We start from the raw sequence: 19,584 nt of genomic DNA, 5'->3' as shown, positions 1-19,584 counted from the left end.
CTGGGACTGGCGCTGGGACTGGGACTGGAACTGGAACTGGGACTGGGACTGGCGCTGGGACTGGGACTGGGACTGGGACTGGCGCTGGGACTGGGACTGGGACTGGAGATGGGACTGGGACTGGAGATGGGACTGGGGCTGGGACTGGGACTGGGACTGGGACTGGGACTGGCGCTGGGACTGGGACTGGAACTGGGACTGGAGATGGGACTGGGACTGGCGCTGGGACTGGGACTGGGACTGGAGATGGGACTGGGACTGGAGATGGGACTGGGACTGGGACTGGGACTGGGACTGGGACTGGGACTGGGACTGGGTCTGGGACTGGGACTGGCACTGGGACTGGGACTTGGTCTGGGACTGGGACTGGGACTGGCACTGGGACTGGGACTGGGGTGAATTTCTAGGAGGTGTTCCGTTCCACAGATGATTCATTCCACACCTACTAAGACTAGATGAACCCAACAGAGATACTCTGTAATAACATAGAGAGATACACTATAATAACATAGAGAGATACACTATAATAACATAGAGATACACTATAATAACATAGAGAGAAACACTATAATAACACAGAGATACACTATAATAACATAGAGAGAAACACTCTAATAACATAGAGATACACTATAATAACATAGAGAGATACACTATAATAACATAGAGAGAAACACTCTAATAACATAGAGATACACTATAATAACACAGAGATACACTATAATAACATAGATATACACTATAATAACATAGAGAGATACACTATAATAACACAGAGATACACTATAATACCACTATAATAACATAGAGATACACTATAATAACATAGAGATACACTATAATAACACATAGATACACTATAATAACATAGAGATACACTATAATAACATAGAGATACACTATAATAACATAGAGATACACTATAATAACACATAGATACACTATAATAACATAGAGATACACTATAATAACATAGAGATACACTATAATAACATAGAGAGATACACTATAATAACATAGAGAGATACACTATAATAACACTATAATAACATAGAGATACACTATAATAACATAGAGAAATACACTATAATAACATAGAGATACACTATAATAACATAGAGATACACTATAATAGCACAGAGATACACTATAATAACATAGAGATACACTATAATAACACTCTAATAACATAGAGAGAAACACTATAATAACATAGAGATACACTATAATAACACAGAGATACACTATAATAATATAGAGATACACTATAATAACATAGAGATACACTATAATAACATAGAGATAAACTGTAATAACACAGAGATACACTATAATAACATAGAGATACACTATAATAACATAGAGATACACTATAATAACACAGAGATACACTATAATAACATAGAGATACACTATAATAACATAGAGATACACTATAATAACATAGAGATAAACTGTAATAACACAGAGATACACTATAATAACATAGAGATACACTATAATAATATAGAGATACACTATAATAATATAGAGATACACTATAATAACACAGAGATACACTATAATAACACAGAGATACACTATAATAACACAGAGATACACTATAATAACATAGATATACACTATAATAACATAGAGATAATAACACTATAATAACATAGAGATACACTATAATAACATAGAGATACACTATAATAACATAGAGATACACTATAATAACATAGAGATACACTATAATAACACAGAGATACACTATAATAACACAGAGATACACTATAATAACATAGAGATACACTATAATAACATAGAGATACACTATAATAACATAGAGATACACTATAATAACATAGAGATACACTATAATAAATAACATAGAGATACACTATAATAACATAGAGATACACTATAATAACACAGAGATACACTATAATAACATAGAGATACACTATAATAACATAGAGATACACTATAATAACACAGAGATACACTATAATAACATAGAGATACACTATAATAACATAGAGATACACTATAATAACATAGAGAGAAACACTATAATAACATAGAGATACACTATAATAACACTCTAATAACATAGACAGATACACTATAATAACACAGAGATACACTATAATAACATAGACAGATACACTATAATAACACAGAGATACACTATAATAACATAGATATACACTATAATAACATAGAGAGATACACTATAATAACATAGAGATACACTATAATAACATAGAGAGATACACTATAATAACATAGAGAGATACACTATAATAACACTATAATAACATAGAGATACACTATAATAACATAGAGAGATACACTATAATAACACTATAATAACATAGAGATACACTATAATAACATAGAGAGATACACTATAATAACATAGAGATACACTATAATAACATAGAGATACACTATAATAACATAGAGAGATGGACTAAATATGCTGCATTATTGACATGTCTCTCTCCTCTCCTGTGACTTTGCAGGGCTCCTACGGGGTTGTCAAACTGGTCTACAATGACAATGATGACAATCACTATGTAAGTGACCAGCGTGTTTGTTTGGTTGTGTGTGTGTGTGTGTGTGTGTGTGTGTGTGTGTGTGTGTGTGTGTGTGTGTGTGTGTGTGTGTGTGTGTGTGTGTGTGTGTGTGTGTGTGTGTGTGTTAGCCCTCTTTCCACTTGTAAAAGGAGTCAATTATGATCCATCAACCATTTTCAGCTCTCTGTGAAGTGGAACGTTTTAGTAGCTTGAAATGATAATGGCCCAACTCAAGGCCTTTATCTACCTGCACACTGTCTTAGTTGTCCGTCCCCTGTGTTTGTGTGTGCGTGCGTGTGCATGTGTGTGTGTGTGTGTGCGTGTGTGCGTGCGTGTGCATGTGTGTGTGTGTGTGTGCATGTGTGTGCGCGCGCGCGCGTGTGTGTGTGTGTGTGTGAGTGTGTGTGTGCGTGTGTGTGTGTGTGTGTGTGTGTGTGTGTGTGTGTGTGTGTGTGTGTGTGTGTGCTGCTCGCGCGCGCGTGTGTGTGTAGCGCATAACTGCGTGTGCATGTTTGTGATTCACGTCAGCGGTGTCGATGCAAAGCGATCACATCAGAACGGGTTCTCCGTTCCCCGTCTTAGTGCTCATGCTGACAGTGAGATGTGGCCTGTACTGTAAATGCACGGACAGATTGCATGGTTCAAATCAGAGACAGACTGGTCTCATCTGGAGAGAGAGAGATGGATGCAGAGGTACTGAGAGAGAGAAAGGGACAGAATGAGAGAGGGTCTTGCAGGGTCTTGTAGATGACATGGAGCCAGTGGGTTTGGTGGAGAGAGGAGGGGGACAGAGCGAGAGATAGGGGGAGAGAGGGTGGTGAGAGAAAGAGAGAGAGAGAAAAGGAGAGAGAGATGGATGCAGAGGTACTGAGAGAGAGAAAGGGACAGAATGAGAGAGGGGGGGTGGAGAGAGGTTGGGGACAGAGCGAGAGATAGGGGGAGAGAGGGTGGTGAGAGAAAGAGAGAGAGAGAAAAGGAGAGAGAGATGGATGCAGAGGTACTGAGAGAGAGAAAGGGACAGAATGAGAGAGGGGTGGGGGGTGGAGAGAGGAGGGGGACAGAGCGAGAGATAGGGGGAGAGAGATGAGAGAGATTGGCATCAAAAAAGTATGACATCACAACAACAAAAATGTATGACATCACAACAACAAAAATGTATGACATCACAACAACAAAAATGTATGACATCACAACAACAAAAATGTATGACATCACAACAGCAAAAATGTATGACATCACAACAACAAAAATGTATGACATCACAACAACAAAAATGTATGACATCACAACAGCAAAAATGTATGACATCACAACAACAAAAATGTATGACATCACAACAACAAAAATGTATGACATCACAACAACAAAAATGTATGACATCGCAACTGGAAGTCGCTCTGGAGAAGAGCGTCTGCTAAGTGACTCAAATGTAATGTAACATGAGGAAGAAGAGGCAAGCACAGGATTTAATTATATTTCCAGGCATTCCAGACTTGGATCTGTACATCTGTGTCCACAGTGAGAGCTCAAGGTGGGAGCTCTGTTATACATCCTCACACAGACTACCAGTAACCTTCTAATGGTAAAGATGCTGGACAACAAGAAAGGCTTCGCTGTAACAGATTTTGCAATAGATTATTTTGTGATTTTGTTGTTGTTGTCCAGTTTTGCACGTTACAATCTACAGTCTATCGTAGACTGTTTTCCATGAGTATGGTAGTCGCTCTAATCACTTCCTCTAAAGCTCTGCTGTGCCCAGATCTTTTGAGTGTTCAAAATACACTTTTGTGGTATAGTTTCTGTCACTGAGGGGTTATCAGATTGGTGGAATCCTTTTTGAAAGTTGCATAAACACACGGGCCAATGAAATAAAGCCGTGGCCGTTAGGATGAGGTGGAGTTCATGCTAGAGCACGACATAGGCAACAGTCCGTGGAGTTCATGCGAGAGCACGACATAGGCAACAGTCCGTGGAGTTCATGCTAGAGCACGACATAGACAACAGTCCGTGGAGTTCATGCTAGAGCACGACATAGACAACAGTCCGTGGAGTTCATGCTAGAGCACGACATAGACAACAGTCCGTGGAGTTCATGCTAGAGCACGACATAGACAACAGTCCGTGGGGTTCATGCTAGAGCACGACATAGACAACAGTCCGTGGAGTTCATGCTAGAGCACGACATAGACAACAGTCCGTGGAGTTCATGCTAGAGCACGACATAGACAACAGTCCGTGGAGTTCATGCTAGAGCACGACATAGACAACAGTCCGTGGAGTTCATGCTAGAGCACGACATAGACAACAGTCCGTGGAGTTCATGCTAGAGCACGACATAGACAACAGTCCGTGGAGTTCATGCTAGAGCACGACATAGGCAACAGTCCGTGGAGTTCATGCTAGAGCACGACATAGACAACAGTCCGTGGGGTTCATGCCAGTAGCAGTAGAAGGGTTGGAGGAGATGTATCACTATAAACAGTAGAAAAGTTGGAGGAGATGTATCACTATAAACAGTAGAAGGGTTGGAGGAGATGTATCACTATAAACAGTAGAAGGGTTGGAGGAGATGTATCACTATAAACAGTAGAAGGGTTGGAGGAGATGTATCACTATAAACAGTAGAAGGGTTGGAAGAGATGTATCACTATAAACAGTAGAAGGGTTGGAGGAGATGTATCACTATAAACAGTAGAAGGGTTGGAGGAGATGTATCACTATAAACAGTAGCAGACGGACAGACAGTATAGACAGGTGGATACAGACAGATAGACAAGCACCCAACATTCATAGTCCATCATCAACCCAACCTGCAGAGTAGTCTTTCTCTCTCTCCTAATGACATTTATTTTATTTTATTTTACCTTTATTTAACCAGGTAGGCAAGTTGAGAACAAGTTCTCATTTACAATTGCGACCTGGCCAAGATAAAGCAAAGTTCGACAGATACAACGACACAGAGTTACACATGGAGTAAAACAAACATACAGTCAATAATACAGTATAAACAAGTCTATATACAATGTGAGCAAATTAGGTGAGAAGGGAGGTAAAGGCAAAAAAGGCCATGGTGGCAAAGTAAATACAATATAGCAAGTAAAACACTGGAATGGTAGTTTTGCAATGGAAGAATGTGCAAAGTAGAAATAAAAATAATGGGGTGCAAAGGAGCAAAATAAATTAATTAATTAAATACAGTTGTGAAAGAGGTAGTTGTTTGGGCTAAATTATAGCTGGGCTCTGTACAGGTGCAGTAATCTGTAAGATGCTCTGACAGTTGGTGCTTAAAGCTAGTGAGGGAGATAAGTGTTTCCAGTTTCAGAGATTTTTGTAGTTCGTTCCAGTCATTGACAGCAGAGAATTGGAAGGAGAGGCGGCCAAAGGAAGAATTGGTTTTGGGGGTGACTAGAGAGATATACCTGCTGGAGCGTGTGCTACAGGTGGGAGATGCTATGGTGACCAGCGAGCTGAGATAAGGGGGGACTTTACCTAGCAGGGTCTTGTAGATGACATGGAGCCAGTGGGTTTGGCGACGAGTATGAAGCGAGGGCCAGCCAACGAGAGCGTACAGGTCGCAATGGTGGGTAGTATATGGGGCTTTGGTGACAAAACGGATTGCACTGTGATAGACTGCATCCAATTTGTTGAGTAGGGTATTGGAGGCTATTTTGTAAATGACATCGCCAAAGTCGAGGATTGGTAGGATGGTCAGTTTTACAAGGGTATGTTTGGCAGCATGAGTGAAGGATGCTTTGTTGCGAAATAGGAAGCCAATTCTAGATTTAACTTTGGATTGGAGATGTTTGATATGGGTCTGGAAGGAGAGTTTACAGTCTAACCAGACACCTAAGTATTTGTAGTTGTCCACGTATTCTAAGTCAGAGCCGTCCAGAGTAGTGATGTTGGACAGGCGGGTAGGTGCAGGTAGCGATCGGTTGAAGAGCATGCATTTAGTTTTACTTGTATTTAAGAGCAATTGGAGGCCACGGAAGGAGAGTTGAATGGCATTGAAGCTTGCCTGGAGGGTTGTTAACACAGTGTCCAAAGAAGGGCCGGAAGTATACAGAATGGTGTCGTCTGCGTAGAGGTGGATCAGGAACTCACCAGCAGCAATAGCGACCTCATTGATGTATACAGAGAAGAGAGTCGGTCCAAGAATTGAACCCTGTGGCACCCCCATAGAGACTGCCAGAGGTCCGGACAGCAGACCCTCCGATTTGACACACTGAACTCTATCAGAGAAGTAGTTGGTGAACCAGGCGAGGCAATCATTTGAGAAACCAAGGCTGTAGAGTCTGCCGATGAGGATGTGGTGGTTGACAGAGTCGAAAGCCTTGGCCAGATCAATGAATACGGCTGCACAGTAATGTTTCTTATCGATGGCGGTTAAGATATCGTTTAGGACCTTGAGCGTGGCTGAGGTGCACCCATGACCAGCTCTGAAACCAGATTGCATAGCAGAGAAGGTATGGTTTAGTTTAGTTTAGTTTATTTTATTTTTACAGGGACAGTGCACATTAATCAACGTTTCAGTAAAAGTGCCGGTTTTAGCCAGCCGGCTAATTTTCAACCGCAGTCCCTGTGTTGCGAAATGGTGAGATTCTAAATTGTCGGTAATCTGTTTGTTGACTTGGCTTTCGAAGACCTTAGAAATGCATGGTAGGATAGATATAGGCCTGTAGCAGTTTGGGTCAAGAGTGTCCCCCCCTTTGAAGAGGGGGATGACCGCAGCTGCTTTCCAATCTTTGGGAATCTCAGACGACACGAAAGAGAGGTTGAACAGGCTAGTAAAAGGGGTGGCAACAATTTCGGCAGATAATTTTAGAAAGAAAGGGTCCAGATTGTCTAGCCCAGCTGATTTGTAGGGGTCCAGATTTTTCAGCTGGACAGACATACTGCTAAGGCTCATGGGAAATGGTTCTGTGTCCATCATCAACCCAACCTGCAAAGTAGTCTTTCTCTCTCTCCTAATGTCATACTGCTAATGCTCATGGGAAATGGTTCTGTGTCCATCATCAACCCAACCTGCAGAGTAGTCTTTCTCTCTCTCCTAATGTCATACTGCTAATGCTCATGGGAAATGGTTCTGTGTTGGGGAGGGCACAGCTCCCTGATCATGTGCTGAGAGGGACAGTGTCTTTCCCTTGACTCTGGCGTGGTGGATACACACCTTAACACACTGTGAAGAACTCCTAATGACTTCCAACTGCTGCTGTCTGTCCTCAACGTGTCTGCCGTCATGAATGGAGGATAAAAGGGACATGAATAAGGATGTGAGGTTGCTTCAGAGAGGGATTGACTGTCAGCTGGACACTAGACCACTGGAAACAGAGCGGGTTCCGTTGTGTCATTTAAAACGTCAATTCAAACTTTAATTTTTTTTTATTTTTTTAAGCTTGTCACATCTGTGAATGTGGAATGTGTTTTGTTGGTTGATTGAAAAACAAGAAACCTAATAAAACCTAATAAATGCATTCAATGAAATAAGTTTTTGAATGAAATTGTAGTAGTAGTAGTAGTAGTAGTAGTAACTGTAGTAGTAGTAGTAGTAGTAGTAGTTATTGTAGTAGTAGTAGTAGTAGTAGTAGTAGTAATTGTAGTAGTAGTAGTAATTGTAGTAATAGTAGTAGTAGTAATTGTAGTAGTAGTAGTAGTAGTAATTGTAGTAGTAGTAGTAGTAGTAGTAGTAGTAGTAGTAATTGTAGTAGTAGTAGTAGTAGTAATTGTAGTAGTAGTAGTAGTAGTAGTAGTAGTAGTAACTGTAGTAGTAGTAGTAGTAGTAGTAATTGTAGTAGTAGTAGTAGTAGTAGTAGTAGTAATTGTAGTAGTAGTAGTAATTGTAGTAATAGTAGTAGTAGTAATTGTAGTAGTAGTAGTAGTAGTAATTGTAGTAGTAGTAGTAGTAGTAGTAGTAGTAGTAGTAGTAGTAGTAGTAGTAGTAGTAGTAGTAGTAGTAGTAGTAGTAGTAGTAGTAGTAGTAGTAGTAGTAGTAGTAGTAGTAGTAGTAGTAGTAGTAGTAGTATAGTAGTAGTAGTAGTAGTAGTAACTGTAGTAGTAGTAGTAGTAGTAGTAATTGTAGTAGTAGTAGTAGTAGTAGTAGTAATTGTAGTAGTAGTAGTAATTGTAGTAATAGTAGTAGTAGTAATTGTAGTAGTAGTAGTAGTAGTAGTAATTGTAGTAGTAGTAGTAGTAGTAATTGTAGTAGTAGTAGTAGTAGTAGTAGTAGTAGTAGTAGTAGTAGTAGTATAGTAGTAGTAGTAGTAGTAGTAGTAGTAACTGTAGTAGTAGTAGTAACTGTAGTAGTAGTAGTAGTAATTGTAGTAGTAGTAGTAGTAGTAGTAGTAGTTGTAGTAGTAGTAGTAATTGTAGTAATAGGAGTAGTAGTAATTGTAGTAGTAGTAGTAGTAGTAATTGTAGTAGTAGTAGTAGTAGTAGTAGTAGTAGTAGTAGTAATTGTAGTAGTAGTAGTAGTAGTAATTGTAGTAGTAGTAGTAGTAGTGGTAGTAGTAGTAGTAGTAGTTGTAGTAGTAGTAGTAGTAGTAGTAGTAGTAGTGTAGTAGTAGTAGTAGTGGTAGTACGCTCCCTGTCTGCTGGTGTTTAACAAACAGCAGTTAAGCCTGTGAAGTGTAGTTTTGACATGCACAAACACACACACACACCGTTTTGCCTGCATAGCTTTCCCCTGACACACCTTTTAAATATTCATGACTTTCTCTTCTCTTTGTCTTCCCCATCTTCCCTGGCTCTGCTCTGACAAACCGAAGCTTCTCAAGTCGTCAGCAATGCAAATCGTCCTTGAACGCAAGAAATAAATATATATATTTTTGGTGTAGAATGTAGATTCTGCATGGCTCTTAGCAGTTGGTTCCCTTTAGGAATATTACTTTTATCTGTTGAGATTGTCCATCAGGAGAACCCTGTGTCTTTTATCTGTTGAGATTGTCCATCAGGAGAACCCTGGGTCTTTTTTCTGTTGAGATTGTCCATCAGCAGAACCCTGTGTCTTTTATCTGTTGAGATTTTCCATCAGGAGAACCCTGGGTCTTTTATCTGTTGAGATTGTCCATCAGGAGATCCCTGGGTCTTTTATCTGTTGAGATTGTCCATCAGGAGAACCCTGTGTCTTTTATCTGTTGAGATTGTCCATCAGGAGAACCCTGTGTCTTTTATCTGTTGAGATTGTCCATCAGGAGATCCCTTGGTCTTTTATCTGTTGAGATTGTCCATCAGGAGAACCCTGTGTCTTTTATCTGTTGAGATTGTCCATCAGGAGATCCCTGGGTCTTCTATCTGTTGAGATTGTCCATCAGGAGATCCCTGGATCTTTTATCTGTTGAGATTGTCCATCAGGAGATCCCTGGATCTTTTATCTGTTGATATAGTCCATCGGGAGAACCCTGGGTCTTTTATCTGTTGAGATTGTCCATCAGGAGAACCCTGGGTCTTTTATCTGTTGAGATAGTCCATCAGGAGACCCTGGGTCTTTTATCTGTTGAGATTGTCCATCAGGAGATCCCTGGGTCTTTTATCTGTTGAGATTGTCCATCAGGAGATCCCTGGGTCTTTTATCTGTTGAGATTGTCCATCAGGAGAACCCTGGGTCTTTTATCTGTTGAGATTGTCCATCAGGAGAACCCTGGGTCTTTTATCTGTTGAGATTGTCCATCAGGAAAACCCTGGGTCTTTTATCTGTTGAGATTGTCCATCAGGAGAACCCTGGGTCTTTTATCTGTTGAGATTGTCCATCAGGAGAACCATGGGTCTTTTATCTGTTGAGATTGTCCATCAAGAGAACCCTGGGTCTTTTATCTGTTGAGATTGTCCATCAGGAGATCCCTGGGTCTTTTATCTGTTGAGATTGTCCATCAGGAGATCCCTGGGTCTTGTATCTGTTGAGATTGTCCATCAGGAGAACCCTGGGTATTTTATCTGTTGAGATTGTCCATCAGGAGAACCCTGGGTCTTTTATCTGTTGAGATTGTCCATCAGGAGAACCCTGGGTCTTTTATCTGTTGAGATTGTCCATCAGGAGATCCCTGGGTCTTTTATCTGTTGAGATTGTCCATCAGGAGAACCCTGGGTCTTTTATCTGTTGAGATTGTCCATCAGGAGAACCATGGGTCTTTTATCTGTTGAGATAGTCCATCAGGAGAACCCTGGGTCTTTTATCTGTTGAGATTGTCTATCAGGAGATCCCTGGGTCTTTTATCTGTTGAGATTGTCCATCAGGAGAACCCTGGGGCTTTTATCTGTTGAGATTGTCCATCCAGAGAACCCTGGGTATTTTATCTGTTGAGATTGTCCATCAGGAGAACCCTGGGTTATCTGTTGAGATTGTCCATCAGGAAAACCCTGGGTCTTTTATTATTTAATGTTTTTTATTTAACATTAACAGTGCATTCAGAAACTATTCAGACCGCTTCCACATTTTGTTACGTTACAACCTTATTCTAAAATTGATCAAATATATATTTTTCTTCAATCTACACGCAATACCTCATAATGACATAGCGGAAACAGATTTTGCTTTGAAACTCGAAATTGAGCTCAGGTGCATCCTGTTTCCATTGATCATCCTTGAGATGTTTTTACAACTTGATTTGAGTCCACTGTGGTAAATTCAGTTCATTGGACATGATTTGGAAAGGCACACACCTGTCTATGTAAGGTCCCACCGTTGACAGTGCATGTCAGAGAAAAAAACAAGCCATGAAGTCGAAGGAATTCTCCGTAAAGCTCTCAACAGCCACACCTTTCATTACCAGATTCAGGTGAGGTCTAGAGTGTAGGGAATCATTTGTACCAAATACAATGCTCTTAATTTTAAACAACCAGTTTATTACTGGCCACCCATTCCAAAACAGACTGCAATTCTTTGTTATAAGTTTCAGTGATTTCACTAAATGTGGTTGCTGACACATACATGGTTGAATATTCAGCATACATGGACACACAGGTGTTGTTTAAAGCAAGTGTCAGGTCATTGGTAAAAATAGAGGAGGACCCCACAGGACCTAGACAACTGCCCTGTGGTACACCACACTTGACATGTTTATCATAGATAGCTCTGAATCCACGATATGGCAGATGTTGAAAAGCTATAACACATACACTACCGGTCAACCGTTTTAGATCACCTATTCATTCAAGGGTTTTTCTTAATTGTTTCTTATTTTCTACATTGTAGAGTAGTAGTGAAGACATCAAACTATGAAATGACACACATGGAATCACGTAGTAACCAAGAAAGTGTTAAACAAAGCTAAATATATTTGAGATTTGAGATTCTTCAAGGTTGCCACCCTTTGCCTTGATGACAGCTTTGCACACTCTTAGTATTCTCTCAATCAGCTTCACCTGGAATGCTTTTCCAACAGTCTTGAAGGAGTTCCCACATACACTACCGTTCAAAAGTTTGGGGTCACTTAGAAATGGCCTTGTTTTTATATGAAAAACACATTTTTGTCCATTAAAATAACATAAAATTGATCAGAAATACAGTGTAGACATTTTTTATGTTGTAAATGAATATTCTAGATGGAAACGGCTGATATTTTATGGAATATCTACATAGGCGTACAGTGGCCCATTATCAGCAACCATCACTCCTGTGTTCCAATGGCGTGTTGTGTTAGCTAGTCCAAGTTTATAAATTTAAGTGGGAGGCCGGGGTGCACAACTGAGCAAGAGGACAAGTACATTAGAGTGTCTAGTTTGAGAAACAGACGTCTCACAAGTCCTCAACTGGCAGCTTCATTAAATAGTACCAGCAAATCACCCGTCTCAACATCAACAGTGAAGAGGAGACTCCGGGATGCTGGCCTTCTAGGCAGAGTTCCTCTGTCCAGTCTCAACGTCAACAGTGAAGAGGCGACTCCGGGATGCTGGCCTTCTAGGCAGAGTTCCTTTGTCCAGTGTCTGTGTTCTTTTGCCCATCTTTTCTTTTTATTGGCCAGTCTGAGATATGGCTTTTTCTTTGCAACTCTGCCTAGAAGGCCAGCATCCCGGAGTCACGTCTTCACTGTTCGACGTTGAGACTGGTGTTGGAATCAAAAATCTCCAAATGGACTCATCAGACCAAAGGACAAATTTCCACCGGTCTAATGTCCATTGCTCCTGTTTCTTGGCCCAAGCAAGTCTCTTCTTATTATTGGTGTCCTTTAGTAGTGGTTCCTATGCAGAAATTCGACCATGAAGGCCTGATTCACGCAGTCTCCTCTGAACAGTTGATGTTGAGTTGTGTCTGTTACTTGAACTCTGTGAAGTATTTATTTGGGCTGCAATTTCTGAGGCTGGTAACTCTAATGAACTTATCCTCTGCAGCAGAGGTAACTCTGGGTCTTCCTTTCCTGTATCGGTCCTCAAGAGAGCTAGTTTCATCATAGCGCTTGATGGTTTTTGCGACTGCACTTGAAGACATTTTCCGTATTGACTGGCCTTCATTTCTCAAAGTAATGATGGATTGTTGTTTCTCTCTGCTTATTTGAGCTGTTCTTGCCATAATATGGACGTTGTATTTGCCCAAATAGGGCTATCTTCTGTATACCATCCCTACCTTGTCACAACACAACTGATTGGCTCAAACGCATTAAGATGGAAAGTAATTCCACAAATTAACTTTTAAGAAGTCACACCTGTTAATTGAAATGCATTCCAGGTGACTACCTCATGAAGCTGGTTGACAGAAAGAGTGTGCAAGGCTGTCATCAATGCAAATGGTGGCTATTTGAAGAATCTCAAATCTCAAATATATTTTTATTTGTTTAATGTTTTTTTGGTTACTACATGATTCCATATGTGTTATTTCATAGTTCTGATGCCTGCACTATTATTATACAATGTAGAAAATAGTAAAAATAAAGAAAAACCCTTGAATGAGTAGGTGTTCTAAATCTTTTGACCGGTAATGTGCATTTTCTAAACAACACGTTATGGTCAATAATATCAAAGGCTGCACTGAAATCTAACAGTACAGCTCCAACAATCTTCTTACTATCAATATCTTTCAACCAATCATCAGTCATTTGTGTCAGTGCAGTACACATTGAGTGCCCTTGTCTATAAGCATGCTGGAAGTCTGTTGTTAATTTGTTTACAGACAATAGCATTGTATTTGGTCAAGCAACATTTTTTCCAACAGTTTGTTAAGAGCTGGCAGCAAGATGATTGGTCTGCTGTTAGAACCAGTAAAGGCCGCTTTACCACTCTTGGGTAGAGGAATGACTTTGGCTTCCCTCCAGGCCTGAGGACAAAGACTTTCCTCTCGTTTCAGATTAAAGATATGAGAGATAGGAGTGGCTATAGAGTCAGCTACCATCTTCAGTAGCTTTCCATCTAAGTTATCAATGCCAGGAGGTTTGTCAATTTTGATCGATAACAAACAAAAAAATCCACCTCTCTCACACTAACTTTACAAAATTCAAACTTGCAATGCTTTTCTTTTTTTTCCTCATTATTTGTTTTTTTATGCATGTGTGCGATGGCTCACTGTTCATTTTTTGGCATTTCCTGCCAAGTTTTCTGACTTTCTGCCAATTAAGTAATCATTAAAATAATTGGCAACATCAAATGGTTTTGTGATGAATATGCCATCTGTTTCGATGAATGATAGAGTTGAATTTGTCATTAAGACCATAATTTCATTTAAAGTACTCAAGTTTTTTTTTTACGTCATTCTTTATGTAATTGATCTTGGCTTCATAATACATAATAGTCACATTATGTCACATAATTTCTCAATTTGCAATAAGTCAACCGGTCAGATGTGCAGCCAGACTTATTAGCCACTCAGTTTGCCCCATCTCTTTCAACCATACAGTTTTTCAATTCCTCATCAATGCATGGAGCCTTAACAGTTCTAACAGGTGCATGTTTATCAATAATTGGAAGAAGCGATTTCATAAATTCATCAAGGGCGGCGTCTGGATGGTCCTCATTAATCACATCAGACCAACAAATATTTTTTAACATCATCCACATAAGAGTCACAGCAAAATCTTTTGTATGATCTCTTATACACTATTTTAGACCTGCTGTTGGAACTTTGTCTTTCCTGCATATAGCCACTATATTGTGATCACTGCATCCAATGGGCACGGATACAGCTTTAGAACAAAGTTCTACAGTATTAGTAAAAATGTGATCGATACATGTGGATGATCTATCTTGTTTGTAAACACCCTGGTAGGTTGATTAATAACCTGAACCAGATTACAGGCACTGGTTACAGTAAGAAGCTTCCTCTTGAGTGGACAGCTTGATGAAAACCAGTCAATATTCAGGTCCTCAAGAAAGTAGACCTCTCTGTTTACATCACATACACTATCAAGCATTTCACACATATTATTTAAATTAGAGGTCGACCGATTAATCGGAATGGCCGATTAATTAGGGCCGATTTCTAGTTTTCATAACAATCGGAAATCGGTATTTTTGGGCGCCGATTTGCCGATTTTTATTTATTTATTTATTTGTACCTTTATTTAACTAGGCAAGTCAGTTAAGAACACATGTTTATTTTCAATGGCGGCCTAGGAGTGGTGGGTTAACTGCCTCGTTCAGCGGCAGAACGACAGATTTTCACCTTGTCAGCTCGGGGGATTCAATCTTGCAACCTTACAGTTAACTAGTCCAACGCAATAACGACCTGCCTCTCTCTCGTTGCACTCCACAAAGAGACTGCTTGTTTTTGCATTATTTAAAGCAAATTTAACATGTTTCATTATTTACTTGAGGCTAAATTGATTTTATTGATGTAAAATATATATTTTTTTAACTTAATATGAGTTTTAGCGAGTACTATTAACATTTGGCGTTGCGCATTTGCATTTCCTGTTGGCTAAATGAGACGCAGACGTCTCACTTAGCCTTAAGAGGATTTAGGAATTAATGAAATACAAATGGTATAGAGGGAAATAGTCCTATAATTCCTATATTAACTACAACCTAAAACTTCTTACCTGGGAATATTGAAGAACCACTAGCTTTCATATGTTCTCATGTTCTGAGCAAGAATCTGAAACGTTAGCTTTCTTACATAGCACATATTGCACTTTTACTTTCTTCTCCAACACTTTGATTTTGCATTATTTAAACCAAATTGAACATGTTTCACTATTTACTTGAGGCTAAATTGATTTTATTGATGTATAATATTATTATTTTTTTACTTAATATTATACATCAATAAAAAAAGTATTCATTCAGTATTGTTGTAATTGTCATTATTACAAATAAATAAATAAAAATCGGCCGATTAATCGGCATCGGGGTTTTTGGTCCTCCAATAATCGGCATCGGTGTTGAAAAATCATAATCGGTCGACCTCTAATTTACATACTGACTGTTAGCACTAGTGGCCTATAGCAACACCCCCCCCCCCAAAAAAAAAGTAGAAAGTAGACCTCTCTGTTTACATCACATAAACTATCAAGCATTTCACACATATTATTTAGATACTGACTGTTAGCACTTGGTGGCCTATAGCAACACCCCAAAAGAAAAGGCTTTAGATGTGCCAAGTGAACCTGCAACCACAACACTTTAATTTTACTAGGCAGCAACACCTCTCCAATAAGCATTCCCGTCTCTTCTATAGACGTTATATATCCTTGTATTGCTACTGATGTATCAAATGAATTATCTAAGTCAGTCTCAGAAATGGCTAATATATGAATGTTCTCTGATGTTAGCAAGTTATTGATTTCATGAACCTTATTTCTAAGGCAACATATATTAATATGGGCTATTTTCAGACCTTTCCTGGGGAGCTTATCAGAGATAAACATACTACTGAAAAGAGCAGACAAAGCAGGAGAAAATGATATACATTCAGCAGTCCATTAATTAGTTGGTGTGTGTGTGTGTGTGTGTGTGTGTGTGTGTGTGTGTGTGTGTGTGTGTGTGTGTGTGTGTGTGTGTGTGTGTGTGTGTGTGTGTGTGTGTGTGTGTGTGTGTGTGTGTGTGTGTGTGCTGCGGGGGTTGAAGCTACGAAACCACAGGCTTGGCTCTCAATGATAGGACAATGAGCCTGTCACAGCGGATGTAAGCAATGTCCCCACGCGCTCTAGCAGCTTTCATGGCTGGGATCAGTTCTTTCCTTTTCTGGCACACAGCTTCAGGATAGTCCTCGTTGAGGAAGATATACATTCCTCTAAAGTTCTTGGCTCTTTCCAGAACAGCTAACTTGTCCTTGAACCTCAGGAACTTGACCACTATCAACCTGGGTACTGTCAGCTGGGCAGGTGGTGGGTTATCCAGGTTCTGTGGGCGCGATTTCCACCTCAATCTTCCTGTGGTCCATCTTCAGTTTCTCAGAGATCATTTCTCTCACTTTGTCAGACTCCGTCCAGGTCTCATGTGGAGATTCTGCAATTCCATCCACAACCATGTTGTTTTGCCTTCATTGTCCCTGGAGATAATCAGATTTCTCTGTCATTGTTATCATGGATTCACATACAGAACTGATGTCCTCGCTCAGTGACTTACAGACTTACAGACTGCTGTCACCTTGCCATTCTCCTCTTTAAACTCATCGAGCTGATCCTGGGAGAACTATGACATCAATGGAAGACGACACTAGGAATAGGCTTTAATGTTGTGATCTTTGACACAAGCAGGGAAATAACTATCAATACTACGTACGGGTGGTGGTGGTGGTGATGGTACTGTCTGAAGAAATAGAATAAAATACAAACTATCTCCTATAAGATATGCACCGTCCGTGGTACTTCATCATGGTGTCTGTACAGCGTCCTGGACGTCACACACACACACACACACACACACACACACACACACACACACACACACACACACACACACACACACACACACACACACACACACACACACACACACACACACACACAGGGAGAATATGAATGATGTCGTTAATAAAACTGTGTAATGCGTTCAGATGGGTTCTATTCATTAGCCAACGGAAGATACACGTGTTCCGCAGGTGCAAGGGATTAACAGCTAATTAGTGCTATAAATTATAAGGTAATGAGGCGTGTGTGTGTGTGTGTGTGTGTGTGCCAACGTGATACACGTGTGTGTGGTGCAAGTGTTAACAGCTAATTAGTGCTATAAATTATGCGTGTGCGTGTGCGTGTGCACGTGTGTGTGTGTGTGTGTGTGTTTGAGACACTGACTTTGGCTCTCGCATCACTAGAACACCCGAATACTCTGAAGTTGTGAATTCACAGGATGTTGTTAATTCTATCCTGAGCTGCACGGTTTTAGGATTCTTACTGAGGGAAGAAAGTTTAGCTTTGTGAACTATCAATAGCATGACTGTAGGTAACGAGTTAATGAGGTTCAATGTGGATGTATGGTCACCTTGGTAATAAACTGCAGACTCCAACATCAGAACCATTAGCTTGCTTTCTGGAGTCCTCTTTACCATCTCAATATCAAATCATTTTGGGGTAACAATTAAGTACATTACTGGGATTTGTTTTCAGTTAAAAATGGTAATACATTTTAAAAAACATCTTTGCGAAGAGCAATTTCTCATGCAATAATTATTCTAGGACTGTCTGGGAGTGGTCTGAAGTAAGGAGGGGCAAAATGAAAACTAACTAGCTGTTATTGGCAGAGAGGTTTGGAACTCTCATTGTTATTGGTCTATTAACTACAGTCTGGTGATGTGTCCATTTCCACCCCACCAAACCAGGCTGAAATATCAGGCTTCCTTTTCCAACAGCTTTTACACTAAAAGGGCTTTGTCATCATTTTCACAATTTCACAGTATTATTCAAACCTCATAGTGTAGAACTATGTATAAATCAAAATGTATGACTGTATTGGGCCTTTAAACCCTGGCAATAACAGAAGTCAACCCTTTCCTAACAGAACCAATCATCCACTGTGCATTAGTCCATTTCCCATAGTCATTTCTTACCCGCAAGCAGAGAAAGTGTTGCCGGGAATCTCAAGTACGCCATTAGCACAAGAAACGACACAATGGAAATATTTATGAAAGCTTTCTTTGATTAATATGGAGATGAATACAGGAAGTTAAAGATGTCATTACGTCATCCACTTCGCTATGGTTCCAAAGAAACATGATGCTTTGACAGCGAGCGTACCTGCAATGCTGGTGTGCTTAACACTGATCAGTTTCTCCAGGATTCCGTGATTCTGAGATTGCATATTTTGACCAATCAACCGCACTATTTCGGCATTAAACAGTTATCGCATTAAACTGACCAATCACCCCAGTAGAGAAAGAGTGCTCGCAATTTCAACCAATCACGTGACATTTACCAGATAACATGGTACAATCAAGCCATGTGTCAACAAACGTTTTCGGTTTACAGCACATTTTTCGCGGCAAATTTAATAACAAAATCATCGCACATCGCCATGCAAAATGTCAGAATTGTTTCAGGAAAATTAAGCATTTTTGCCCACAGATGTCACTAAAAATCTCTACAAATTCCTGGAGGGACGAGCTAATGTATAGGACATTTATTGAATGCTGTAAGACTTTAGACTTCTTTACACCTTCTAATAATAAATATAGCATTCTTCAAGAGCAAACGAAACAAAACAAGCAATATGACAGGTCAACCAATAAAGGCCAAGTCTTTAGATACTGCATCCTTCGGAGGGGGATCGGGTCTGTTCATGGCTTGAGCAGAGGGATGTGGTCACAGGATGATGGTGATGGAGGACAAGTCTGGAAACCAGTCTGGGTCTTATAGCCACTGAACTACTCCTCTTCCAACTGTGTAACGCCCACTTAGGTGATGCTTCAGCACCTCTGGGCGCCGCAAAGCTCACCACAAAAAAAGTTCAGAATAGTAGCCAGTGGTCCTCACTAAAATACCGGGGTTCTGTATGTATCTAGTATGACCCCCTCATGACCACTCTGCTAGTCTCGCTCCCTTAATCCTGTTCTGGATGGATGGATGGATGGATGGATGGATGGATGGATGGATGGATGGATGGATGGATGGATGGATGGATGGATGGATGGATGGATGGATGGATGGATGGATGGATGGATGGA

The 19,584-nt window shown here is 40.1% G+C and overlaps 1 protein-coding gene and 1 long non-coding RNA gene across 17 annotated transcripts in view; one reads left to right on the top strand and one right to left on the bottom strand.

Annotated features, from left to right (window-relative positions):
* The window catches only part of LOC127933054 (calcium/calmodulin-dependent protein kinase kinase 1-like), a 257,072-nt gene that overhangs the window by 76,064 nt on the left and 161,424 nt on the right, over nucleotides 1–19,584 (top strand). For both annotated transcript variants that reach the window (XM_052529356.1, XM_052529355.1), the window contains exon 4: nucleotides 2,511–2,564. In XM_052529356.1, coding sequence (XP_052385316.1) covers nucleotides 2,511–2,564 — 54 coding nt within the window. The remainder of the gene's footprint in view (nucleotides 1–2,510; nucleotides 2,565–19,584) is intronic.
* LOC127933056 (uncharacterized) overlaps nucleotides 1–19,584 on the bottom strand; it is a 42,775-nt gene that overhangs the window by 16,695 nt on the left and 6,496 nt on the right. The window lies entirely within an intron of this gene.

The sequence above is a fragment of the Oncorhynchus keta genome, chromosome 11 (assembly GCF_023373465.1).
Source record: "Oncorhynchus keta strain PuntledgeMale-10-30-2019 chromosome 11, Oket_V2, whole genome shotgun sequence".
In the NCBI taxonomy this organism is placed as follows: domain Eukaryota; kingdom Metazoa; phylum Chordata; class Actinopteri; order Salmoniformes; family Salmonidae; genus Oncorhynchus; species Oncorhynchus keta.
This window is presented reverse-complemented; position numbering and strand designations above follow the sequence as displayed.